At 39.7% G+C, this 26,175-nt stretch overlaps 2 protein-coding genes across 7 annotated transcripts in view; one reads left to right on the forward strand and one right to left on the reverse strand.

The window, feature by feature from the left end:
- The window catches only part of NMNAT1 (nicotinamide nucleotide adenylyltransferase 1), a 29,879-nt gene extending 29,145 nt beyond the window's left edge, over positions 1 to 734 (reverse strand). For 3 of the 5 annotated variants that reach the window (XM_019976454.2, XM_070768237.1, XM_019976453.2), the window contains exon 1: positions 3 to 414. The gene's annotated coding sequence lies outside the window, so the exon portion shown is untranslated. Of the gene's footprint in view, positions 1 to 2; positions 416 to 438 lie in introns of those variants that run through there. The other 2 variants (XM_070768235.1, XM_070768234.1) reach the window with 2 other exon arrangements.
- LZIC (leucine zipper and CTNNBIP1 domain containing) lies at positions 178 to 26,156 on the forward strand. Of its 2 annotated transcripts, none has more exons than XM_070768238.1 (8): positions 178 to 262; positions 800 to 958; positions 4,092 to 4,200; positions 5,737 to 5,872; positions 6,196 to 6,294; positions 7,582 to 7,677; positions 7,975 to 8,056; positions 17,230 to 26,156. In XM_070768238.1, the coding sequence occupies exons 3-8, from the start codon at positions 4,100 to 4,102 to the stop codon at positions 17,289 to 17,291; spliced, it is 576 nt and encodes a 191-aa protein (XP_070624339.1). In that variant the 5' UTR covers positions 178 to 262; positions 800 to 958; positions 4,092 to 4,099; the 3' UTR covers positions 17,292 to 26,156. The 2 variants fall into 2 exon arrangements, with proteins under 2 accessions (XP_070624339.1, XP_070624340.1); XM_070768239.1 differs by lacking the exon at positions 17,230 to 26,156 and adding an exon at positions 9,253 to 9,655.
- The last annotated feature ends 19 nt before the right edge of the window (positions 26,157 to 26,175 follow it).

A 26,175-nucleotide genomic window follows, 5' to 3' on the forward strand; every position in this document is an offset into this window, starting at 1 on the left:
ACCACGGCCTCACCACGTCCTCAGGGCAGAGCGGCCCGAATCCTCCAGGAGACGCTCCGCAGCCCGAACGCCAATGAGGGTAACACCCGCGGCCGCACCCACATTGGCTCCGGGAAGCCGGAAGTACGTGCGTCTGACTGAAGTGCTCCTCCTGCAAGCGTCCGCCGAGCTGGGCCCCTCAGGTAGGCGGGGCCCCTGGCTCCTAACTCTGGAACCTTCGGGTAGGCGGAGGTGGAGAGGGGGCCTCGAGGGCCTTAAGGAGGTAGTTTAATTTCTGGTCTGGGAAGAGCGGAAGAGTTTTGGGGACAGCGGATTCCCGGCGACCTCTGGTGGCAAACGGGCCTAGTCGAGCCCGCCGCCGCAGGACCCAAATGTGGGAGCTTTAAGTTCCCCGGTGGGAAGTGGGATTTGGGGCTGTGACCGGAGCTGCTCCCTTACCGCGTCCGAATGCTTGAGGTCCGGACGCTGCTCATTTCCAGCCGGGAAAACTTGCGCGACCACCTTTACTGTTTCCGTGCTTCTGGGTTTGACATCTTCCATCTAGGCAGGTCCGGGTGCGGGGTTCTCCACTATCACCCACGTCGATTTCAGAAAAGCCTGAGAACGACTGCCGGAGACACAGTCGAAAGAAAATGGGTTTCTCCCCCTTCTCCAACCCCCTACCGCCCATTTGAAGTCTTCCTCGAAGGAGAGATAGTGTTATATTCTCTGGCTGCCTAAGAGGAGTTTTCGGGACTGCTTTAGGCCACGTTTATATATAGTAAATAAAACCACTCGTTAATCGTTTCCTTTTTCCTAGACAACTCCACCCCTAGGTGGTTTGAACTTTGAGCCTGTTTAGTCCTGATGAGAAGTTTCGCTTTCCTCAAGTTTAAGACACTTGGAACTTCAAGAATTGGAGGTTTATGCCATTTGAGACCGGTCAGCACTGAGCAGAGTTAAGAGTACTAAGAGACAGGTGAGCGTGAATGAATACCTTCCTCTCCAGATTAATTTTTGACAGTAATTTTGCAGTTTTGGTAAAAGGTGCACCACCTTTATTGAATACTAGGTGGTGCCCGCGAGTTAATCTTTCTGAGCTAAATCTCAAATAATGTAGCATCAGGGTAGGGTTTTTAAAGAGTTTGTATCTTCCCTGAAATTGTTTTAAAATACCCTTACCTCCTTAAAATATGTCGTGCCTTTATACAGTTCATTCAGTTATTGACTATCTAGTCTGTATTAAGTGCTAAAGAGTCTAAGAAAGGAATCAGATTCAATTTTCTGCTCTCAGTTTACAGTCTGGAGAGGAAAACAGACAAACCACAAACTATAACGAAATCACATATAATTCAAATCAGATATAGTGCTTAATAGAGACTAAGATGTAGAATGCAGTGGATAAAGCAGTCAATTCTCATTATTCGTTTATTTATCCAGTACTTTCTGTCTGCCCAGCATTGTGCTAGGTGGTGGTGTGTAAAGAAAATGTAAACCCCTATTCTCAAATAACTCACAATCTAAAGACTGGGAGGGAACCAAGGAAGGCAGTATGGAGAAGGTGAAATTTGACCTTGAAGAATGAATGACTTGGCCTTGATAAGTAGGGGAAAAAAAATACAAGCTCAAAAGAGAAAGATGAAAGTGGATGATATGCTTTGAATCAGCAAGTAGTCCAGTGTGGTTAAACTGTAGGAAATTAAGCCTGAAAAGACACTTTATTTTACATTAGGTTTCCCTTGACTTACACTGAAAAATTCAACAGATTTAAAATAAAATTTCAATGTGTATTTCCAGGAGAAATTATACATGAAACATAGTTATAGTAAATTACTTTTTGGCTAACCTATTATACATGAACTAAGCTATAATAAATTATAATAAATAATTTCTGGCTATAAATAAATTCTGGCTATAATGTAGCTCATTTATGTTTATTATTCATGATTGTAGATGATTTAAGCCAATTTTTTTTAAATACAGTAAAAAAAATATAAAAGATGCAGTAGTAAGTTTAGATTTTCACTGATTGCATCCTATTTTGAATATCATATAAGGAATCTCCTTCATTAAAGTTCCGCATGTGGAATCACTTGGAAATGATTATGTGTAGGAAAATTTTAAATGCTTTCAAAAGTTACCCTGAAAGAAAGAAAGTGAAAGTTGCTCAGTCATGTCCAACTCCTTTCGACCCCATGGACTATACAGTCCATGGAATCCTCCTGGCCAGAATACTGGAGTGGGTAGCTGTTCCCTTCTCCAGTGGATCTTCCCAAGGATTGATTCTTTACCAGCTGAGTCACCAGGGAAGCAAAAAATTTACCCTAGGATTTAAGTTTTGATGAATATGCCTAATATTAATGTTTCCTAAAAGGAATGTGAGAGTAATTTCTGTAAATGGAAAAACTCAAACACTATAAATGTTAAAGTAAATGCATACAATATCAATACACCAAATCAGGAGCTTTTCTGTTCCTTAGCAATAATCAGAAATTGTAATAACAGGGACTTCCTTGGTGGTCCAGTGGCTAAGACTCTGCACTCACAATGCAGAGGCCCTGAGTTCAATCCCTGCTTAGGGAACTAGATCTCACAGGCTGCAACTAAGATCTCACATGCTGCAACAAAGACCTGGCACAGCCAAATAAATAAATATTTAGAAAAGAGAAATTGTAATAACAAAACCACTATTTCCAATATTAACAAAAATACAAAATATCTAAGCACAGCCAGTGTTCAAAGCCTTTGTGAGTAACACTTTTTTTTTTTTTTAAACTAAAGACCATGAAAGAAAGCCTAGGTAATTGGAGAGAGATATTGCATAATTGAAAGATTCAAATTTCAAGGATTCAGGTTTTATCCATATTAATTTTAATGTAACTCCTGTCAAAATTTCAATTGAATTTTGGGAACTAGTTGTCAAGCTGATTCTTAAATTTATTTAGAAGAGAAAATGTACAAGAACAGCCAAGAATTTGGAGGAAAAAACCCAAAATAATAAAAGTAACTCCTTATCAGTCATCTGTGTACACCAACTTTAAAGTTGTAATAAATAAAATAGCAAAGTAATGCCTTAGGACCAGAATATTGTCAACGAAACAGTCTGTTTCTATTGAGTCTCAAAGGTAGCATAAATAAATACCAGTAAAACAGTTTTGGGGCAGTTAGTTATCCATTTGAAAGAAAATTAAAGATCCCTATTTCACAGCACTAACAAAAAAAAAACTGGGTGCTTAAAGAACTCAATGTAAAAAAAAATCTATAAAAGTCTTAGAATACAAAATAGTATATTTTTTGGAATTCCTGGTGGCCCAGTACTTAGGACTCAGTGCTTTCACTGCCAGGGCTCAGGTTCAATCCCGGGTTGAAGAACTAAGATCTTGCAAGCTCTGTGGCACAGAACCCTCTGCCCCTCCCCCCAAAAAACAAAATAGTATATATTTGAAAATCTTGTATGGTTAGAGCCTGCTTTCATGGGACACAAAACTAAGAAGACATAGAGAAGATAGGTTTGGCCATTAAAAATAATAATTTACCATAACAAAAAATACCATAAGTAAAATTTAGAATCAGGAGATAAGAGATATTTGCAACATAAAAACAGACTTTATATCCATATTATATGAATCAATAAGAGAAAGATAATCCCATAGAAAAATGGGCACATTTCCAGAGAAGAAATTCATATCAAAAGTTGTTCATGCCTACAAGTCATTAGGTAAATGTACACAAAGGTCAACAAGATAACACTAGGAGAATTCTGAGTCCTGGAGTGTACTTACTAAGAATGAAAAAGGATGTTAAAATGAATCTTGTGGAGCAGAGTCATACCTGATCTGTTTCCTTATGAAGCTGTATTTTAATCTATCAAATTTGTTTAGTAAGATAGATCAATAGTTAAAACTTCTAATTAATTTGTGAAGTCAATTAAGACTGCCAGACATTTTTGTGGGGGTGTTACTACTGTATGAATTTAAACTTTTATGTTTCTTTGCACAGCTATCTTCCCCACACCTGTAGCTCAGAAAGAGTATAATCTAGTTTAAATTGCACTGCTATATTGAATCATTTCAAATAACCAGTACTGCATGTGGGTTTATTGTTCTCCTTAGAGATTAAAATGGCTTCCAGAGGAAAGACAGAGACAAGCAAATTAAAGCAGAATTTAGAAGAACAGTTGGATAGACTAATGCAGCAATTACAAGACCTGGAGGAATGCAGGTAATAGTATAATTGTATACTGCTATGCTGTAAAATGGCATTTTTTTTACAGTTAGATTATAAGCTCTGTGTGTGCAGTCCTATGTGTGATTCTGGTTTCCCCTGTAATGTTCTTCACAGTGCTTTGTCTGCTGGACAACTAAACTCAGTATAGGTTTTAGAGTTAAAGAGCCTGGGATATTAAAGTCTTTAGCTTAATTACAAAGTGAGTGCGAACTTGGGCAAAATGCTTAACCACCTTGAGTTTCCATTTCCCCAAGTGTGAAATGGAAATAACAGCACCCATCTTGTCTTCAGTATTTAAAAAAGCCCTGCCTTGTATCAAACTGAAAAAGTATTACTTGAACTTTCTGGTGTGTGTTTTCACCATTAACTGCTCAAAGGTCTAAGACTGCTCATTGCCTTTTTAACAACCTTGAAGATTGTTGTAAACATCACAGATGAAGAGACTGACTTAATGCTTGGCCCAAAGCAGGCACTTGATATATAGGAGCTCTTTTTCTAGTAAATGTTTATTAAATGGCTTGTTTGGACTACCCAGATGGCAAGTACTGCATTGTTGTTGTATTTCAAAGTACATAAAATTTTACCCACCATTAATGTTTTGATGGCTATGAAGGGGCAGGTGGGCTAGAGAACAGTTGTGCTGGTGGTGGTGATGGTGGGTGAGTTTCCTCACCCAGAAAAATCTTCAGCTAGCCTTTTCCCTGATGGGGATCACAGAGTAGGTAATGAAACTCCCTCAGAACCTGTATGGAAATGATGTTCTCTGGCTCTCCGACAGCAGGAGATCAAACCAGTCAATCCTAAGGGAGATCAACCCTGAATATTTACTGGAAGGACTGATGCTGTAGCTGAAGCTCTAATACTTTGGTCACCTGATGGGAAGAGCTGACTCATTGGAAGAGACCCTGATGTTGAGAAAGATTAAGAGTGGGAGGAGAAGGAGGAAGCAGAGGGTGAGATGATTGGATGGTATCACCAACTCAATAGCTGTGAGTTTGAGCAAACTCTGGGAGATGGTGAAGTACAGGGAAGCCTGGCGTGCTGCAGTCCATGGGGTTGCAAAGAGTTGGACATGAGTTAGCGACTGAACAATGATAATGATAACTATTTATTAAATACCTATTTTATACCAAGAACTTTTCATATTTCATTTAATACAAGGAAGATACTATCATCTGCAGCTTATAAATAAAATGAGACTTGGCTAGTTAAATATCTTGCCTAAGGTTATACCATTGATTCAGAGACTGCCTAAAAGGAAGTTCTGTAGTTTGTTAAGCATGCCTCACTTTGGTAAAAAAAAAAAACAAAAAAAACAAGGTTATCAGTGTTTCGGGATAATGCCCAAAGTAGTATCTGAACACATCCATTAGATGTATTTTTGATATATTTCCTTTCAGCCTTTTTTCCACCAACATATTTTTTGTATATATATATATGTATTTGAAACCTTGGTGTATAAATACTGATATTTTTTTTCTCTTCTCTTGAAACTCTATATTTTTTGGTCTTATGTCCACTATACTTCAGAGAGGAACTTGATACAGATGAATATGAAGAAACCAAAAAAGAAACTCTGGAGCAACTAAGTGAATTTAATGATTCACTGAAGAAAATTATGTCTGGAAATATGACTTTGGTCGACGAACTAAGTGGAATGCAACTGGTAAGCATAATTTACTTACATTGGTGACACAATTTGTTGTGGTTTTTTTCTCAGTAAGTATATTTAAAATATTAATAGAAAATATACCCTGTTGAGGGCTTAACTTCTGGAGGAATGTCTACTGATGGATAAAACAGCATTTGCTTCCGGATCTTCATCTAGTTATTTATTTTACTCTGGTGACTTGCATGGAAATAGCAAATGGAAATTAAAGTTGTAACAGTATTTGATGAACAAAGAAGACTTATTAGAAGACCTATCAATCAAATATTGTAATATTTGATTTGTTGAACTTTTTTTTTTTAACCTTCTTGTATTTCTAGGCTATCCAGGCAGCTATCAGCCAGGCCTTTAAAACCCCAGAGGTCATCAGGTTATTTGCAAAGAAACAACCAGGTCAGCTTCGGACAAGGTTAGCAGAGGTAAAGTTTCTTTCAGTTGATCTAATCACTTTGTGTATTTCTTTTCTCAGCCCAAGAATTTGCTCAGTGTGATATTCTGAAGTTTAAAACTTGGTCAGTTGAAAATGTACAATAGCAAGAGTGAACCCTAATGTAAAGTATAGCCTGTGGGTGATTATGACGTGTCAGTGTTTGTTCATCAGTTGGAACAAATATACACTCTGGTAGGGGATGTTTATAATGGGGCGACCGTGCATGAGTGGGGGAGGCAAGGATGTATGAGGAATCTCTGTACCTTTTTGCTCAATTAACTGTGAACCTAAAACCGCTCTAAAAAGTAGTCTTATTTTTAAAAATTGGTCAGTTGATTTTAGAGCCACACCCACAGTTTCCTGACAAAATCAATCCTTTATTGATAACAAATATAGAGGTTTAAACAGCATATGGCAGTTGAAATTGCTACTGACTGCTTCTACTAAGACGCCACATTTAAAGTTTTACTATTTAGTTCTGGAACTCTGAATTGAAATCCCATCTAGCATTCATTAGTAGCACCAGTGCTTATGTGTGTGTGGCCTTCCCTATCTAAGAAATTCAAACATCTTTATAAACCTGATACTTGAGGAAGTCTGTTTATAGACATGAATATAATTAAGACGTTAATAAGTTATATGCAACCATTGGTAATTTAATAGCATAGTGATTAAAAGCATGGACTTGGGACAGATCAGCTGAATTTGTACCCCTGCTCTATTATGGACATACGTGATGTTGGCGGAGTTGTTTTCTTCGGTCTCTTTTGTTGTTTCCCCATTTGTAAAAAGGCAGTAATGATACCTCTTCTGGTTGTTATGAGGTTTAAATGGAGTAATGTGTGTATGTGCACTATTACTAATACAGTGTGTCTATGTACATAGAATAGTACCAAGGCATAGTACATGCTGTCCATGTCTCTGGTGGTAGAGGTGATATTTAATCAAAGCTCAAGGGGATCTGTAACCACTTGTCTCTTTCAGGCCTGTAGACCACACTTGGTCTTAGAGGATAGCTCCTCTTTAAAGGAAGCTGTTGACCTACTAATTCCTTAGTAGAGTTTGTAACTAAGACCATGGTGATGATTAGTACCAATATATATTAGAACTGTATGAGAACATTCCTATCATGTTTACCTTGAATTGTTTCTATAGTTTTTTATAATATTAATCAGTAAAGGATCTTTTCTTAAAGAAGTAGATCTGAAAAGCTTGATTTTATGCAAAGAATGTTTTTTAACTTAAATACCATATGCTTCACATTCATCTGTTACAGATGGATAGAGATCTCATGGTAGGAAAGCTGGCAAGAGACCTGTATACTCAACAGAAAGTGGAGATACTTACAGCTCTCAGGAAACTTGGAGAGAAGGTATCTGTATTTAATTGAATATATTAGGTATAAGGAAAAAGTGGGAAGTGTTTGGTATAGAACCCCCACCCCCGCTGGTTTCTTGGCTTGGGGGATCTTAGTTCCTGGGGCTAGAACCTGTGCCCCCTGCAGTGGAAGCATGGAGTCTTTAACCACTGGACCGCCAGGGAAGTCCCTAGTATATAGCTTCTTGATCTGTAATTTAGTTTGTGGTCCTATGACATTCTTAACAGTGGTTCCTAGAACCACTTGTTAACATCTGAACTCAGTCCTTTGGGCTTTGTTTTTTTTGTTTAGCTGACTGCAGATGATGAGAACTTCTTGTCAGCAAACGCAGGTGCTATTCTCAGCCAATTTGAGAAAGTCTCTACAGACCTTGGTGAGTACTCTTGTATTTCTTTTTTTTTTTTTTTTAATTTTATTTTTAAACTTTACATAATTGCATTAGTTTTGCCAAATATCAAAATGAATCCGCCACAGGTATACATGTGTTCCCCATCCTGAGCCCTCGTCCCTCCTCCCTCCCTATACCATCCCTCTGGGTCGTCCCAGTGCACTAGCCCCAAGCATCCAGTATCGTGCATCGAACCTGGACTGGCATCTCGTTTCATACATGATATTTTACATGTTTCAATGCCATTCTCCCAAATCTTCCCACCCTCTCCCTCTCCCACAGAGTCCATAAGACTGTTCTATACATCAGTGTCTCTTTTGCTGTCTCGTACACAGGGTTGTTGTTACCATCTTTCTAAATTCCATATATATGCGTTAGTATACTGTATTTATGTTTTTCCTTCTGGCTTACTTCACTCTGTATAATAGGCTCCAGTTTCATCCACCTCATTAGAACTGATTCAAATGTATTCTTTTTAATGGCTGAGTAATACTCCATTGTGTATATGTACCATAGCTTTCTTATCCATTCATTGGCTGATGGACATCTAGGTTGCTTCCATGTCCTAGCTATTATAAACAGTGCTGCAGTGAACATTGGGGTACACGTGTCTCTTTCCCTTCTGGTTTCCTCAGTGTGTATGCCCAGCAGTGGGATTGCTGGATCATAAGGCAGTTCTATTTCCAGTTTTTTAAGGAATCTCCACACTGTTCTCCATACTCTTGTATTTCTGAAAGCTGGACGTGAATTATTGCTTCAGATTGACAGATGGTGTGGGTGAGATAAAATGATGGTCTTTTCTTGAGTTAGCAGCGAAACCAGAATTATTTTCTCTATAAACCTCTTTTAATGGGTTTATTTCCCAATACTTTAAAAATAATCAAGTTAGTATAGCCTAATGTTTTAAAAACCTTTGTCAGCTAAATGTAAATATAAAAGTAAATTAAGATTTTACATGTTCTATTTCATACCTGAATTAAAGATTGCCTGTGTAGCTGAGTTGTTTGTGCAAGGGAAGGGAATTGGGATGGCAGTAGGAAGGTTTAGGGATAATGCACCAATAATAGAAGCTCATTTTATTTCCTATTTTAGTATCAATGTGATAGGTTTTCCTTTCTTTACCTGGAACTGTAAATGCATCTGAAATGACATCTTTGTTTATTATGTGTCTTTCTCCTTAGGCTCTGGCGACAAAGTTCTTGCTCTGGCAAGTTTTGAGGTTGAAAAAACGAAAAAATGATATGGTGTGAAAGCTTGGGACATTGATCACATTCTTATTGTAAATGGTATTTTTCTTCTGGGGAGTTAGAGTTATGGCAGAGAAGTCAAGAGATTCATGAAATGTATTCATAACCTAAGAAAAGGTGACAGAAAAACGTACTCACTGCTTTTGTTTATGCCCTTCGTCATTGTGCTTTGTGTAGGGATACGTGCTTCAGTCATTCTGGCCTTGTTGGGATGGAAGGCCTCATGGACCTTGTTCATTACAGTTTGTCTGTTTAAGAGAAAACAGTGTCTCTGCCTGTTTTATTAAACCTCCCTGTTCTTAAGTGCTAATAGTAAATGAAAAGATGTGAAGTGACAGTTCTTTCCTGCTCATAATTTATCCCCACTTGTTGGAGTAAATAATGTAGCAACATCAATAGACCTCATATATGTTCATAGCATTTTAGAGTTCTATGTGATCTTAGAAATCATTTTCATTTTACATACAAGGAAAATGAGGCTCAGAAAGAGCAAGTGACTTGTTCGAAGTCTTATTGACAGAGCTGGGGATAAGACTTGGGTGTCCTGTCAGTGTAATGTCCATTGAGTTTTATTTGTTTATTTTGTGCTGCTTTTAAAAAATAATTAAGACATATTTGTACAAGTCTATGTTTATGAAAATTCAGTGTCCCAATAAGTTGTCACTGAGGGACCATTCTCCAGCCTGTAAGCTCTCGGTATGAATGGTGCCCATTGTGTCTCTGAGTTTTGAGCTCGGAACAATGGGAGCCCTGTTGCGAGTCTCCTGAGGTGACTTAACCTCCTGCGTTGTTTCACTAGGGAAGCAATTGGAAATGGCAGCTCAAGGCCCTCCCTGTGTGTAACCTCTTTGCTGAAACCCAGAGGGTGGTGACCGTAAACTACTATTTACTCTTCAGTTTTTGGAGAAACACAGAATAAGTTCCAAGGAGTAGCCAGTTTCCCTGAGTGTTTAGTCTCTCTGCACACTCAAATATGTAGATTTTCACATATGTATGTATGTCAGCTTGTTTCCCAGGCTCTGGCCACTTTATATTCTTACATGTTTTTCTCAGTATTCTTTTTCTTTTAAAAATTAAAAACATTCTTAAAATGTTTAAAGCTTCTTGTATACTATAAAATCTCCTAGGTGCTCTGCCAACTGGACAAATTAGGGGAACTCAGCTATATTAATGCCTTATTTGGAAATTGTAATGAGTAATTTTTTATGTATTGGTTTATGATGATCCAAAACTCATTAAATTGTGACAAACTAAGGAAAAGCAGATTACCTGCTATTTGTTTAGGGCTTTGTGGTCAGTCATCATTATTTCATTATTCTGTGTGTTCTTTTTAACCGAATTGAAATTTACATGACATAAAATTCACCATTTTAAAGTGTACAGTTCAGTACACTCACAGTGCTGTGTGGTGATCACCATTATCTAGTCAAAAACATTTTCATCACCCCCAAGGGAGCCCCCATCCTTACTAAGCAGTCACTCGCTCCTCTAGCAATCACTCATCCACTTTCTATCTCTGAATTTACCTATTCTGGACATTTGGTATAAATGGTGGTATATAGTATGGGACCTTTTGTGTCTGGCCTCTTTCACTGAGCATACTATTTTTGAGGTTAATCCACATTGTAGCATGTATCAGTGCTTCATTCATTTTTAATGGCTGAAAATACTCCCTTGCATGGGTACCACATTGTGTTTATCCATTTATCTCTTGATGGACATTTGGTTTTTTTCTACTTTTTGGCTATTGTGAATAGTGCTGCTGCTAGCTCAGGTGGTAAAGAATCTGCCTGCAGTACAGGAGACCTGGGTTCGATTCCTGGGTCAGGAAAATCCCCTGGAGAAGGAAATGGCAACCCACTCCAATATTCTTGCCTGGAGAATCCCATGGACAGAGGAGCCTGGCAGGTTACAGTCTGTGAGGTTGCAAGAGTTGGACACAACTTAGCAACTAAACTACCACTACTCTGAACTTTAATGCATAAGTATTTGTTTAAATACCTACTTTCACTTCTTTTGGGTATGTACCTAGGAACAGAATTGCTCTTTTGGGTGTTTTGGGTTTTTTTTTTTAATTCATAGTAATATTTTCCCTTCCCTTTCAGTAGTAGTAGGACAAGGAAAATTGGAAGTATTTTATATTTGAAAGGGGCCTCAATGAATCTGGAGTCCTTAAACTTGGGGTTTCCCTTAAACTTTCTGTAAGACTAACCTAAATGAAACATTTTGCCATTTATCACAATAATGTATTCATTTTGTAAGTAATGACTACTACTCAATTTAAAATTAATCTTCCTTTCAGAGTGGCCAGGTTTGCAGTGCCTAGCAAGACACTGTCAGTCAGGGCCATGTGACCTTTGGTAGGTTACTTAATCTTTTTGAGCCTAATTTTTCTCTTCAGTTGAGTGGGAGCTACCCACTATATAGGATTACTGTGCATTGCCCTCTCTTTGTTAATATAGAAAGATGTTTTACATTGGAGCTAATCTACCACTTAACAGTTTTTTCAAGAGCCATATGATATATTTTGTTTCACAAATTTGGTATCAGTTTAGAGTAATTTGAAAAGTGAATACTTTGAAAAGTCTCTATAACTGTAGTTATTAAATGACTTGTAAACTATGTTTATATTCATATTTTGCTGTATTTAATCTTCTGGTTTTTTAGACCTCTTGGGAGGTCTTAGACTGCAATAACTAATGCTAGGGTGGCTGTTTGACATCTTTGGGTCAAACTAATACTTTAATGAAAAGAATACCTGCATTTGTCAAAAAACTGGGGTTGCCACTAAATTCCAGAGATCAAGTGTCCAACCTGGCTGTTTAAGGAAATATAATTTGAAACAATTTCTGTTTCAATGTTTTGCTTTTTTTTAAACCTGGTGAGTGGTAAGTTAGGTATTCTAGGTGGGTGGTAGAAGAAGAAATCAAGCAGTAGAATGAGTTGTCCCCAGGAACGAGTTGGAGTTGGAACAGATGGGTTTTTAACTTTGGTTGTTAGGCCTTTTATTGAAGACACTCAGCCAAAGAACGATCATCTTAGGCAAAATAAAAGACTGAGCAAATCTACCATTAGAAGAGTGTCTTATTACAGTGAATGGTAGATAGTTTGAAAGTATTACAGCAAAAATAAACCTGGACCATTTTGCCTGGAGCTTTTCAACCACTTTCCCGTCCATTTTTTTCTTATTCTAGTCATTACCAAGACCAAAAAACACTCTTTCCTTCTCAAAATGTTTTTCAGACATTAATATGTAAATTTAAACTGTCAGCATTCCCACAGACCCCCATGAACAAGCTGTAATTGCTTCCAGTCTGTGTGGCCTTAGAATTAAACTAGGGAAACTAGTATTTAGTATTTTCATTAAGTTGGAAAAAGGAGATTAGAAATACAGCTCTACTAGGTATGGCCTTTTGACACCCTCACTCTCTTTTTGAAAGCCCCTCTCCCTGTTCACACTAACAGCAAAGCGGAGAGACTGAGCTGCTGAAGGGACCTGAAATACAAGGGGTTAGTGGCGTTCTTGAGAGTTCACACTGGAAATTCCATGCTGTTCCAGGCAGAGGGACCACTGGAGAGGTTTGAGGCTATCAGTTTGTAGCTTCCTAATGCTTGGTTGTTTTCCTCTGAGAACATCAGATTCCTTGCAGCCTCAGACAATGGACTACAATTAAAAATAAACAAATAAAAATATTTTCTATAAAGGAGGTTAAGGAGAGCCACTGGTTTTCTTTTGGATTAAAAAAGAAGATAATGCTAGTAAGAGTTCTTATTAAGATTATGCATCAGTCACAGGTCCTCTGCCCCAAATGCTGGCAACTGTGACCATGAACTTCTGAAGCCTTCCCAGAAGAACCTCTGATTGTGTGTTTCTGTCATAATTTCATTACATGGTTTAAAAGTTTGTAATCTTAATTGTCTGTTTACTCTAAAATGTCTTAGTAGTTCAAGTACTGTTTTTTTTTTTTTTGTTACTGCTAAATTGTCATATATATACATGGGACTTTTCTTTCTTATAAGAAAGAGTTCAATGATTCCCCCTCCCCCCCCACCCCATTTTTGGCTTGTGTGGAAACTAGATTCTTTAGGCCTGGCCTTATTCCCACAGTATTCATAAACCAGGCCAGGTTGAAAACTGAGGCAGTGACCCTTGATGATAATCAAAGAGATAAGTGGTTTAGGTAAAAGCAGATATTTGGCCTGGATTAGACTATATGTGATTGCCTTAATCCCATGGTTGGTTGACCATGTTTTTAGAAAATGTGGTGGGGTTGTTTTGTTTTTTTTTTTTTCATCTTTTAAAAAGATTTTTTTTTTTTTCTGGCTGCCCCACTCAGCATGCAGGCTCTTAGTTCCCCAAACAGTGGTTGAACCCATGCCCCCTGCAGTAGATATGCAGAGTCCTAACCACTGGAGTGCCCAGGAATTCCCTTAATTTTTTTTTTAAACTTTGTTAACACCTCAAATTTTACACCAAGTTTATTCTAGGTCTTGGTAAATTATACCTTAGATTTGATTTATAAAGCTCTGAGCTTATAAATCAATTATACTTCAGTAAAAATAAATAAATTTTTAAAAGATAGAAGAACTGTAAGAAGCAGTAAGTCTGGCATCCTATGTCAGTGCTTGGAAGAGAGCCACCCACCAATCAGGAGAGTTCACTTTAAACTCATGGAAGCAAGAAATAAACTTCCATTGTGTTTGAACCACCAAAACAAACAAAAGCCTCTGAGCTTTTTCTCATTTATTTAAATATTTTTGTTTCATAGTTACCCAGGAGATGAGCATTTGTAATTTTGGAGCAAACAGACAGAATCTCAGTCCCTTAACCTCAGCTTTGTGGCATTTCTTTTCATTCTGCCTTCCAGAAGTGTGCATTGTTTATTCCTCTGCAAGAAAATATGAGCAAGTAAGAGTACATGGCAGATAGAACCTAAATCTGCTTTCCACTCTCAGGAAAGAAAACGTAGACTCTTGTCTCTAACCTGTGCGCTTGGGGTGGAGATGAGGGATGTGAGTGTATACTCGTGTGTGCCTGCCTCCAGGGAGCCTGACTGCTCCCACAGTGCTGGCTCAGATGACCCGCCCATGGTGCTGCTCTTGCCAGAGAGGGTGGTTGATTATGCGAGGCTAATTTTGTTACAAAGTACTGGACAGATTGTGGATACTAGGCCCTTTTGGTCTGAAAAACCCAAAATATACTTTTTCCTGGTGAGGATTAGGTTTTGAAAGTGAAGAGAATGTGTTCTAGAGAAATCTTAACAATAATCCCTATGTGGAAGCCAGGATAGATTCTTCTGTCTGCTCCCTCTTCTGATTGTGATGTCGTCTATTCTTCATCAGACATTTATTGAGTGCTGATACATGACAGGCATTACCTAACTCTTTTTTGTTAAATTTTCTAAAATGCATATTGGATAGAGTCTTTAAAAAACAATAAGACTCTTAAGTGTTTATATGGTAACAGAGGTTTAGATGTCAGACTGTATCACCAAGAGATTGATTTTATAATGATAAAATCGTGTTTTAAATATACCTAAACCTCCACCCAATCTGTTACTCTATCTTAGTTAGGTGGGTGCTTAGAATCATTATTTCAGATGTATATTCACATATTGTAAGGAGGATTACGCTTGGAAGTATTTCTAATCTGTACAATTTGAACTAAATGATCTCTTTCATCTATATTTACCTCATTTTAAAATCTATCTTGTAGGGAGTTCAGTGGTTTTCTAGTGACTTTAACTGCTGTCGGCCTGGGTTCAGTCCCTGGTGAGGGAATTAAGATCCTGCAAGCTGCTCAGAGAGACAAAAAACTAAAATTATAAAATCAAATCATTAAAATTATATCGCATTAAAATACAGTTGACCCTTGAACAATGTGGGGGTTGGGAGTGCCCACTCTCTGCACAGTTGAAAATCCATGTATAACTTGACAGTCAGCCCTTGGTAACCATGGTTCCGCATCCATGCATTCAGCCAACCACAGATTGTGTAGTACTGTACTATGTACTTAGTAAAAGAAATCTGGGTATAAGTTGACCCACACAGTTCAAACCCATGTTGTTCAAAGGTTACGTTGTTTTGGAGAATATTGAATGGAGAGAAAGCGAGAATACTCCTATAGAAGAGGAAAAAATATCTTTCCTCTACTTTTTTGTGTTCTTGACTGGTACCCCTATAACAAAGGCAGATTAACAGGAGAAAAGCATACAGATTTATTTCCTGTAAGTGTTATGTGACATGGGAGCCTTCATAAGGAAATGGAAGACCTAGAGAAACCATTAAACCTGAGTGTTTTCATGCTAGATTTGATGACGAGTGAAAAGTCTTTGGAAAATGTGATAGAACAAAGGTGAGCTAAGTGTAATAAACTGAGAGAAACAGCCAGATCTGTTTGTTCCAGTTCTTCTGTGTCTCGTCTTCGAAGGTAAGGATGCTCCTTCCTTCAGGTGTTGGGTAGGGTACATCTCATATGAGGGTTTTGTGACCTGCTTCATGGGAAGGTCAAAAGTACTATTCATGCCATTTCTCAAGTTCCTTCAGCTTAAAATATTCAGTGTGCCAAGGTGCCATATCGTGGGATGGTGTGTCCTCTGAACCCTGTCACTGCATTTCTAGTCCTAATTGTGCCACTCTTTCATATTTAACTTTGGCCCCAGTTTGTTAAGTCACTTCTATATATTCATGTAGATATTTTGTGAAGGATGGTTATTAAATATTTAAATTGCTTTGAAGCTACAGTATAAGGAACTGTGTGAAATTAATGCCATTTTCATTAAAATTATATAAAATATTTAAATATACATTTTAAGAATACTAAGTAAAAAGAAGGTGTGTGTTTGCTTTGGGGCTTCCCTGGTGGCTTAGATGGTAAAGAATCTGCCTCTAATGCAGGTGACCAGGGTTTGATCCCTGGGTCGGGAAGATCCCCTGGAGAAGGGAATGGCTACCCATGCCAGTATTTTTGCCTGGAGAATCCCATAGACAGAGGAACCTGGTGGACTACAGTTCATGTGTGTTTGATTTGACTAAGGGAAGCTTGTATCCGTATCTAGATATTTGAAGTAGTAGGAAATTAAAATCATAAATTTTAGGAGTAAATAGGAGTAAATTTGGAGTAAATTTAGGGGTAAATTTGGAGTAAATTTTGTGGGCAAAGCCTACAATTCTGTTTCTCCTGTCTTCCTTTTCCTGGATGTGAGGCAAATCACCTTTTCTGTTAAATTTCCTTTAATGATATAATTTGTGCTAAAGAGATCTTGTAATAACCCAAGACATCCTAGTGAAAGGTTGTTACTGGATTTGTGGGAATTTGTGTGTTAATATGATAGTCTGTCTCAGTAGGGTGTCATTAGCAGCAGAAATGGAAGGCAAATTACAACCATCCCCTTTATCTTTTCCAGACACTGCAGCCCCTTCAGCATGCTGTTTCTATATATCTTCTTTGAAAAGAAATTAAGTGGAAATTGCCTGCTCAGAGTTGCTTTAAAAAGTCACGCATGTCACCTGTATGCTAGCTTGAGGATTCCTGCCTCCTCTTCCCTATGAGCATGTCTGCTCTATTCTAAGAAAGCTTTTTTCACTTATTAGTAAAAAATAAGCGTCCTTTTCTGTCCTGTCTGTAGTTAGCCACCAATTAGTAAAGATGAGCAGAAACACTCCCATGGTGAGCACTGTGCTAGGGGCATAGAAGAGGCTGACACCACTTCATGATGCGAGCCCTGTGAGCGCCTTTTTATCTCCCAGGAGGGAATCCTCAATAGGTTTGGGCTGCCCCCTGGAGCCTGTAGCTATTTCCGTCTAACTCCTCATTAAAGTCAATCCAAGATACTGCTAAAGCCTTTGGATTCTTTAAGTGAATTGCCTCCACCTGAATTCAGCTAAAAATGCTTCACTTTCACTCCCCAGGGCTGCTTCCAAGCTGCATGAACTCTCCTCTCCTCAGCCTCACACCCCACCAAAAATATTGATGTCCACACAGCAAGACTAGCTTCTTATTAGAGATCCAGGACTGTTGCTGTGAATGCGTGCCTAACTGTAAGAAGGGAAAAAAAGAATGAATCCTAGTTAAATCTGAGCACAATAATGTGACATAAATCAGGACTTTGGGGGGAAACAGATTTGTTTTCCTCTCAAATAAATTTTTTTAAGAAAGATAAAATGCAAAAAAAAAAAAACAAAAACCCCACACCTCCTAAAATAAATTAGATCTGAAAAGTGATGAGAGTACATAGCACTGTGCCAGACTTTTCCATTGTAAACTGAGTTTCTACTATGCCTTTCTAAACTGATAATATATATAGTTTTATATTCTATCATTTTTGCCTTTTCATACTGTCCATGGGGTTCTCCAGGCAAGAATACTGGAGGGGTTGCCATTTCCTTTTCCAGTGGACCACGTTTTGTCAGAAATCTTCACTATGACCCGTCCATCTGGAGTGATCCTGCATGGCATGGCTTATAGCTTCATTGAGTTATGCAAGACCCTTCACAAGGTTGTGATCCATGATCAAACCTGTCATTCCTAAAGGAAATCAACCCTGAATATTCATTGGAAGGACCGATGCTGGGAAAGATTGAGGGCAGGAGGAGAAAGGGGTGATAGAAGATGAGATGATTGGATGGCATCACCAACTCAGTGGACATGAATTTGAGCAAACTCAAATTTGAGACGATAGAGGACAGAGGAGCCTGGCGTGCTGCATCCGAGTTGGACACGACTTAGGGACAAAACAGGAATATATTCTATCCAGTAAAGGCTTTGGCAAAATGAAACCAATTATTTGGGGACTAAGGCAAGGTGGATTAGGGTGGGGAAAGCAATAGATTCTACAATTTATTTTCCACGTTTACTTCTTGGAAGGAAAGTTATGACCAACCTAGATAGCATATTGAAAAGCAGAGACATTACTTTGCCAACAAAGGTCCGTCTAGTCAAGGCTATGGTTTTTCCATTGGTCATGTATGGATGTGAGAGTTGGACTGTGAAGAAGGCTGAGTGCCAAAGAATTGATGCTTTTGAACTGTGGTGTTGGAGAAGACTCTTGAGAGTCCCTTGGACTGCAAGGAGATCCAACCAGTCCATTCTAAAGGAGGTCAGTCCTGGGTGTCCTTTGGGAGGAATAATGCTAAAGCTAAAACTCCAGTACTTTGGCCACCTCATGCAAAGAGTTGACTCATTGGAAAAGACTCTGATGCTGGGAGGGATTGGGGGCAGGAGGAGAAGGGGACGACAGAGTATGAGATGGCTGGATGGCATCACCGACTGGATGAACGTGAGTTTGAGTGAACTCCAGGAGTTGATGATGGACAGGGAGGCCTGGCATGCTGCGATTCATGAGTCGGACACGACTCAGCAACTGAACTGAAGAATGGAAAATACCTTGATCATAGCTGCTTTGATACATTGGAGTATCACTCGACAAGTATTTATTCAGACCTTTTTCCCTTGAGGTGGAATACACCTTCTTATCCTGCAGTTTTGGGCCTGGCCATTAGACTGAATTTGACAAATGGGATGTTTATGGAGATGTCTTCAGCGTGCTTATACAGTTTGGGTTGGAGCCCCTGCTCTTCTACTATTTATCATGAGAGGAAAGTGCCCTGTATAGCCTCTGGTTCAAGGAGAATAAGCCGATATAGAGCAGACTTAATCCCAGTCTGCCACTAAACCCTGTTGATTTCAGCCTCACCCAGCAGAGTCACAGTCAACCCACAGCCTGAAGCACACCCACACCAGCCAATTTGCTGACCCCAGAACAAAAGCCACAAATGCTTGCTAAGCCACTGAGTTTCGAGGTGGGTTTTTATGCAGCAGTCACTCACTAATGTGCCATTCTTATTCCACTTTAGTCCATTCTCCTTGCAGAAACCATAGTCATCTATTTAAATACAAATCAAACCATGTCACATCGTTGTTTAAACCTTTGGGGAATGAATTCTAAATGTTTAGCATGACCTATAAATTCCTGCATGAGAGGGGCCTGACCTCATTCCCCATCACTCTGCACTCTAGCCACCAGCCTTCTCTCTCAGTAATTTAATCTCACCACCCTCTCGTTCTTCCTGATGACCTTGTTATGGGCTGGTTCCACTGTGTGCTATCCTTTTTCTCTACTCTTTGCTTAGTTAACTCCTACTTGTATCTCAAGTGTAAGCTTAAATGTTATTTTCCAAAGGACTTCCAAAGGAAGCTCTCCCTGACCCTAATACAAGGTTGTTGTGGTTTAGTTGCTAAGTCATATCCGACTCTTTGCAACCCCATGGACTGTAGCCCACCAGGCTCCTCTGTCCATGGGATTTCCCAGCAAGAATACTGGAGTGGGTTGCCATTTCCTTCTCCAGAGGATCTTCCTAACCAGGAATTGAGCCCACGTCTCCTGAATTGGCAGGTGGATTTTTAACTCCCAAGGCACCAGTTCCCAATTATATGGCCTCAGAGCCCTTTGTATTTCAGCTTTTAGCACTTAACTATAATTGCAATGAATTATTGAAGTGTGTAATTCATTGTTGTATGTCTCACCCATCATGAGGGCAAGGACAACATGTGTCTGATTTACTGCATTATCCCCTGCTTAGAACAGTGACCTGTAATTGGCTAAAGACACTAGGCTTGAACAAAAGTCAGGGGATACATAATAGCTCACATGTGAAATGTTGATGAAGATCTGAATCAATTCAAATGAAACGTTCTGTAGGAACCTAGTGGAAGGTAATGTGAATACTGGAACAAGGTCAGAAAAAGACACCTGCAAGGAAAACAAAGTCTCTCCTTAGTCACAGAGCCAGGTTAGCTACAGTAATAATGAGCATTAGATCTCTAAATGTTACGGAATTAGAAATGAAAACTCTTGATTTTAAGAGGAAATGTCACTAGCTGCCAAGGAACTGATAATTTGCAAAGGCTGCACTGCAGAACTACTGGTGAGTTTCAAACAAATGGAGATCACCCAAGAATTTAAAAATAAGATCAAACTGTGCCTTTTAGGGCTCTTAACTTTTTAAAATAGTGTCACAGCTTATATAATAGGAAGAAACTGTTCTAGGTATCCTGATATATCCAAAGAAAAAGTAAAACCTACCAGAAATGACACAATATTTTTGGGAAAAAATTATTATTATTTTATTTTTTGGTTGCGCTTGGTGGCATGCAGGATCTTATTTCCCTGACCAGGGATCGAACCCATGCCCCCTGCAGTGGAAGCACAGTGTCTTAACCATTGGACCACCAGGAAAGTCCCAACAATGTTTGAAATTTGAAGTGAATAGCTCATGAAGGTTTTAGTACAGAGAAAAGACGAATGGAGCTTCAGCTTAGATAGTCAGTGTCCTTAGTGTGTATGAACAAGAAAGACATATTTCGAGGGGAGACTTGGGACTCACAGCTTCAGGATTCACTAGAACCTGTGAAGACCTGGCTGAGTCTCCTCCTGTTACTTGCTGGCCTGTGATGCCATCAGAGAGGGCAGGCTGTGGCAGCCACTTCATATTCCAGTTTGTCAGCAATGTATACAAGTATAACCTAAGTTGTCTTTTCCTTTTTGTAAGGGAAAAAAGTGGTAAAGGATTTTTAAAGATTTCTTTAGCTATTAAGTATCTTGGTCTATCTCCCTTGGCTCTATAGCCTGTCCTAATTAAATGATTTCAGCAGAAGCTCCTAGAAGGCAGCTTCCTTCTTTTCCCTTTTGCCGCCTGTGTTGGCTCTCATGTTCTTTGCTTAAATAATTAATAATCATTAGTGTCTGTTATGCAGCGTGTGGGAGAAGAGTGGGTAATCTTGGATCCCAGGGCATTTGCACTCTGCCTTTCCCCTTTGCATAAGCTTTCATGTGAGGCTCTTCATTAGCTGGCACCACCGGGGTGTAGATTTGCTGCCCTCAGCCTTTTAGTGTTTATTAACTAAAAAGAAAAAAAGCCCCATCCAGTTCACCAGCTGGAGATAAATACTGCTGATGGGAAGTAATTTCCCAGAAGAACAGTTATGAAGAAAATAAGGGGAGCGGTGTGTGGAGAAAAGAAAACCACAAAGTTCATTTAGATTGAGCAACCTCTGCTGGACCCAAATGCAAAACTAAGTGTCTGTCACATCACTGCAAATTCTGACCTCAGTCTGACAAATAGCAAATAGTTAAACATATGAGTGTGTAATAGGAGGGTTTATACTCTCAGGTAGGTTTGAAAATTTCTACTCTCAGAACAGTGAAGGGCAGGCACAGAGCTACAAATATTTGATAATAACAGGCCCCACTACTTGTTAGCAACAGTAAGCTGGTGGTCCAAAGGGTGTGGAAAGAACTGCTTGTCAGGGACAATCTTTTAAGTCATACCTAAACACACTGATAACATTGCAGCATCTACAGCTATGAAATTCATTGATTTGTGCTGGGGGGAAAGATAGCTATTTTGTCATATATTACCAGAGAGTAGAGACTGTTTAATTTTAGGGATGGTGATTTTTTATACTTAGTTGGACAGTAACCAGCAAGGGGAATAAAAGGTGATAAATGAACTGGGAGAAGAGTGGATATTCTTGGATCCCAGGATCCAAGGCTAATAGGCTGGATATTTGGATCCAAACTGAGACCTTATGTTGTTTTGTCTTTACTAGATGATTAGAACCTTTGAGCCTACACAGATAAAATACTTTTACAAGACATGTTGGTCTGTCAAAACATTCAACCAAAGAAATGAATGATTATTTCTTTACATTGTTCCCAAGCACAGTACAAGCAAGGTCGCGTGACGTGGGAAACCTGTACTGTAGGTATCAGATGCTGCAGGAACCAACACTCTGGGGATAGGTTGGCAGTGAGCCAGATGTTCACAGCTGCATATTCCCCACTCATGACACAAACTATGTATATCCACTGGTCTACAAAATGTTTTCATCATGGCCTTTAATAATTCCTTATTATCTCCAAAGTAAAATTAGATGACAAGTTACTTGCCAAGGCAAAAAGGAGAGTGATGCACAGCTGCAGCATGCTTTGTCTGAGCCGTGCGCTTAGCCTTGGTCACTCTCTGTCCACAGAGAAGTTAGAGTTGTGTTACATGTAAACAGGATGACAAACTTCTGTATTACTGGAAATTATTAGTGTTTAAAATTTGGTTTTCAAAACACAAAGAGTTGGTTCTTATTTTTCCTTTACTAAAAAATCTTTTTATTCAATACAAAGTCTCTTCCTTTATCTCAAATTCTTACCTTGTACCTGCTCAACCTGTAGGCAGGAGGCCCCCTTATGGGGCATAATTAGAGGGCCACTGTTGCCATAACTACTTCAAAACTGTTTTCTTTCCCTGTATCCTGTTGATGCTCCACTGTTGTTTCATACTTGACCTGAAAATTTTACTGTTAGAGTTATCCCTTTGGTATAGAAGGGGCAACGCAAAGCTTTTGGGCTTCCCTGGTGGCTCAGACGGTAAAGAATCCACCTGCAATGCAGGAGACCTGGGTTCAATCCAAGGGTTGGGGGAAGATCCCCCGGAGGAGGAAATGGAAACCTGCTCCAGTATTCTTCCCTGGATAATTCCATGGACAGAGGAGCCTGGCAGGTTAAGGTCCATGGGGTCACAAAGAGTCAGACATGCCTGAGCAACTGACACTTTGACTTTCATAGAGGACAGAGACTTTTTCCTCCAGAAAGCAACTGTTTAAAGCTACACATAGGACTTCCCTGGTGGTCCAGTGGTTAAGAATCCATCTGCCAATGCAGGAGACACGGATTTGATCCCTGATCCAGAAATACTCCACATGCTGTGGGACAACTAAGCCCACGTGCCACAACTCCTGAGCCCAAGCTCTGAAGCCCATGTTCTGCAACAGGAGAAATCACATAAATGAGTCTGCACACCACAACTAGAGAGTAGCTCTTGCCCACTGCAACTAGAGAAAGCCCACAAACAGCAACGAAGACCCAGCGCAGCCAAAAACAAATAGATAAGTGAGAAATCTGTATTCAGGTCAGGAAGCAACAGTTAGAACTGGACATGGAACAACAGACTGGTTCCAAATAGGAAAAGGAGTACGTCAGGACTGTATATTGTCACCCTGCTTATTTAACTTCTATGCAGAGTACATCATGAGAAATGCTGGACTGGAAGAAGCACAAACTGGAATCAAGATTGCCAGGAGAAATATCAATAACCTGAGATATGCAGATGACACCACCCTTATGGCAGAAAGTGAAGAGGAACTAAAAAGCCTCTTGATGAAGGTGAAAGTGGAGAGTGAAAAGTTGGCTTAAAGCTTAACATTCAGAAAAGGAAGATCATGGCATCCGGTCCCATCACTTCATGGGAAATAGATGGGGAAACGGTGGAAACAGTGTCAGACTTTATTTTGGGGGGCTCCAAAATCACTGCGGATGGTGACTGCAGCCATGAAATTAAAAGACGCTTCCTCCTTGGAAGGAAAGTTATGACCAACCTAGGCAGCATATTAAGAAGCAGAGACATTACTTTGCCAACAAAGGTCCGTCTAGTCAAAGCTATGGTTTTTCCTGTGGTCACGTATGGATGTGAGAGTTGGACTGTGAAGAAAGCTGAGCGCCGAAGAATTGATGCTTTTGAACTGTGGTGTTGGAGAAGACTCTTGAGAGTCCCTTGGACTGCAAGGAGATCCAACCAGTCCATTCTGAAGGAGATCAGCCCTGGGATTTCTTTGGAAGGAATGATGCTGAAGCTGAAACTCCAGTACTTTGGCCACCTCATGCGAAGAGTTGACTCATTGGAAAAGACTCTGATGCTGGGAGGGATTGGGGGCAGGAGGAGAAGGGGATGACAGAGGATGAGATGGCTGGATGGCATCACTGACTCGATGGACGTGAGTCTGAGTGAACTCTGGGAGTTGGTGATGAACAGGGAGGCCTGGCCTGCTGCGATTCATGGGGTCACAAAGAGTCGGACATGACTGAGCGACTGAACTGAACTGAAAAAAGATACATCTATGTCAAGGAATGCAGAGAGACCTTCCCAAAAGCTGAAAAAATAAAAATATAGACTCATAAACTTACTGAGTGAAGAGTGAGAAGAGGGTTGGGAGCACTGGCGTCTCAGATGGAGATGGGGAAATAGGAGTGGCTGTCAGTGGAGGGAAAGTCCTGGGTGCAGTCTTTACATGTTTATTTACTCGTGCAATAATATTTGTTGGGCATCTACACATGCTGTGCTAGGTAAGAGTGATTCACAGTGACTTCCTTATCCTCCTGGAATTTATGGCCCTGTTGGGACTGGGGCTGACCTAGTATAGGTCAAGAAAAGTTTCCTTTAGTTTGGGATTAGCAGATACAAACTACTATATATACAATATATAAACAACAAGGTCCTACTCTCTAGCATGGGGAACTATATTCAATATCCTGCATTAAACCATAATGGAAAAGAACATTAAAAATACGTGTTGTTGTTCAATCACTAAGTTGTACCCGACTGTCTGCAACCCCATGGACAGCAGCATGCCAGGCTTCTCTGTCCTTCACTATCTTCCAGAGTTTCTTCAAATTCACGTCCATTGAGTCAGTGATACTATCTAACCATTTCATCCTCTGCTGCCCTCTACTCCTTTTGCCTTCACTCTTTCCCAGCTTCATTGTCTTTTCCAGCGAGTCAGCTCTTTGCATCAGGTGGCCAAAGTATATCCATATACATATTTTCCCTTTTTTTTCAGCAGTAAAAAAAGCAAAAAGTATGTGTGTGAGTATATGTGTGTGTATATATATATACATATATATATAACTGTATCACTGTGCTGTACACTTGAAACTAACACAGCATTGTAAATCAGGTATACTGCAATAGAAAAAGTCTCCTTGAGAATGACCAAAGAAAACCAAATATTTTGTCAGGTGAAGGGGAGAGAAGTGGGGGAAAGCCACCGATACAAAGGGAGCTGTACACTCAGATGTACCAAAGCAGAAGGAAGTACCCTGTGATCAAGCAATAGGGAGAAGGCCTGTGTGTGGCAGAAGCCCAGCTGGCAAAGGTGGAACAAGGTCAGGTTGGAGCCAGGTCATGCACGGCCTGGTAGCCATGCTAAAGATTCTGAACTTCATCAGGAAAACAAAAAGAACTCATTGAATAGTGGAGATGTGACAAGATCAGTGCATTTTAAGAAGATCCCTCTAGTTGCTTTGTGGGCAATGCATAGAGTATGGTAGGGGAAGACTGAACTAGCACTTGGAAGTTAGTGCTGGAGTTAGGTGAGAGCTGATGATGGGTTACACTGGAGCACAGAAATGGAGATGGTGGGAATTGGGGAGAGTCAAGATGTAATCTGGGGATGGAAACAATATGGACTGAATATGAGGGAAAAGGGAGACTGGTGTGGAGGATACGCTTAAGTTTCTGGTATAAGCAACTCCAGTGGAGTAGGGCCAGCTATTGATGAAGGAAAGACCTATTTGGGGACCTCTTAAGTGTGGGATGGTGTGTGCAGAATTGGTACAAGGTCTACTGAAACCATGGAACACACCATGATAGTTTCTCTCCTTTTCACTTTCCTTCCCTCCAAATCTTGGTCCCTTTGTCTGTCCAGTTACACTGCCTCATTCTTTCAGAATTTTCCACGATATGAGCTGACGATGGTGGTAAACATTTTTGAGGTCACATCCTTGCAGCTCTTGATCCAATAGAAGAGAAAGAGCTTCCCTTCATTTCTAATATAAAAAGATTTAGGGACTTCCCTGGTGGTCCAGTGGTTAAGAGTCTGCACTTCCAGTGCAGGGGGCATGGGTTCCATCCTTGGTCAGGAAACTAAGATCCCACATGCTATGTGGCCAAAAAAAAAAAAAACCAAACAAACCAAAAACCCAAAGTTTCAGAGAAGGATTCCAATTGGCTCAGCTCAGGTCATATCCT

Source organism: Bos indicus, chromosome 16 (assembly GCF_029378745.1).
Source record: "Bos indicus isolate NIAB-ARS_2022 breed Sahiwal x Tharparkar chromosome 16, NIAB-ARS_B.indTharparkar_mat_pri_1.0, whole genome shotgun sequence".
Lineage (NCBI taxonomy): Eukaryota > Metazoa > Chordata > Mammalia > Artiodactyla > Bovidae > Bos > Bos indicus.

Excerpts from the sequence above, each read along its gene's own strand:
- LZIC (XM_070768238.1), top strand. The coding sequence starts at position 4,100 with ATGGCTTCCAGAGGAAAGACAGAGACAAGCAAATTAAAGCAGAATTTA. Across the intron at positions 5,873-6,195 it reads AACTAAGTGGAATGCAACTG|GCTATCCAGGCAGCTATCAG; the intron begins GTAAGCATAATT and ends TTGTATTTCTAG. Across the intron at positions 6,295-7,581 it reads TTCGGACAAGGTTAGCAGAG|ATGGATAGAGATCTCATGGT; the intron begins GTAAAGTTTCTT and ends CATCTGTTACAG.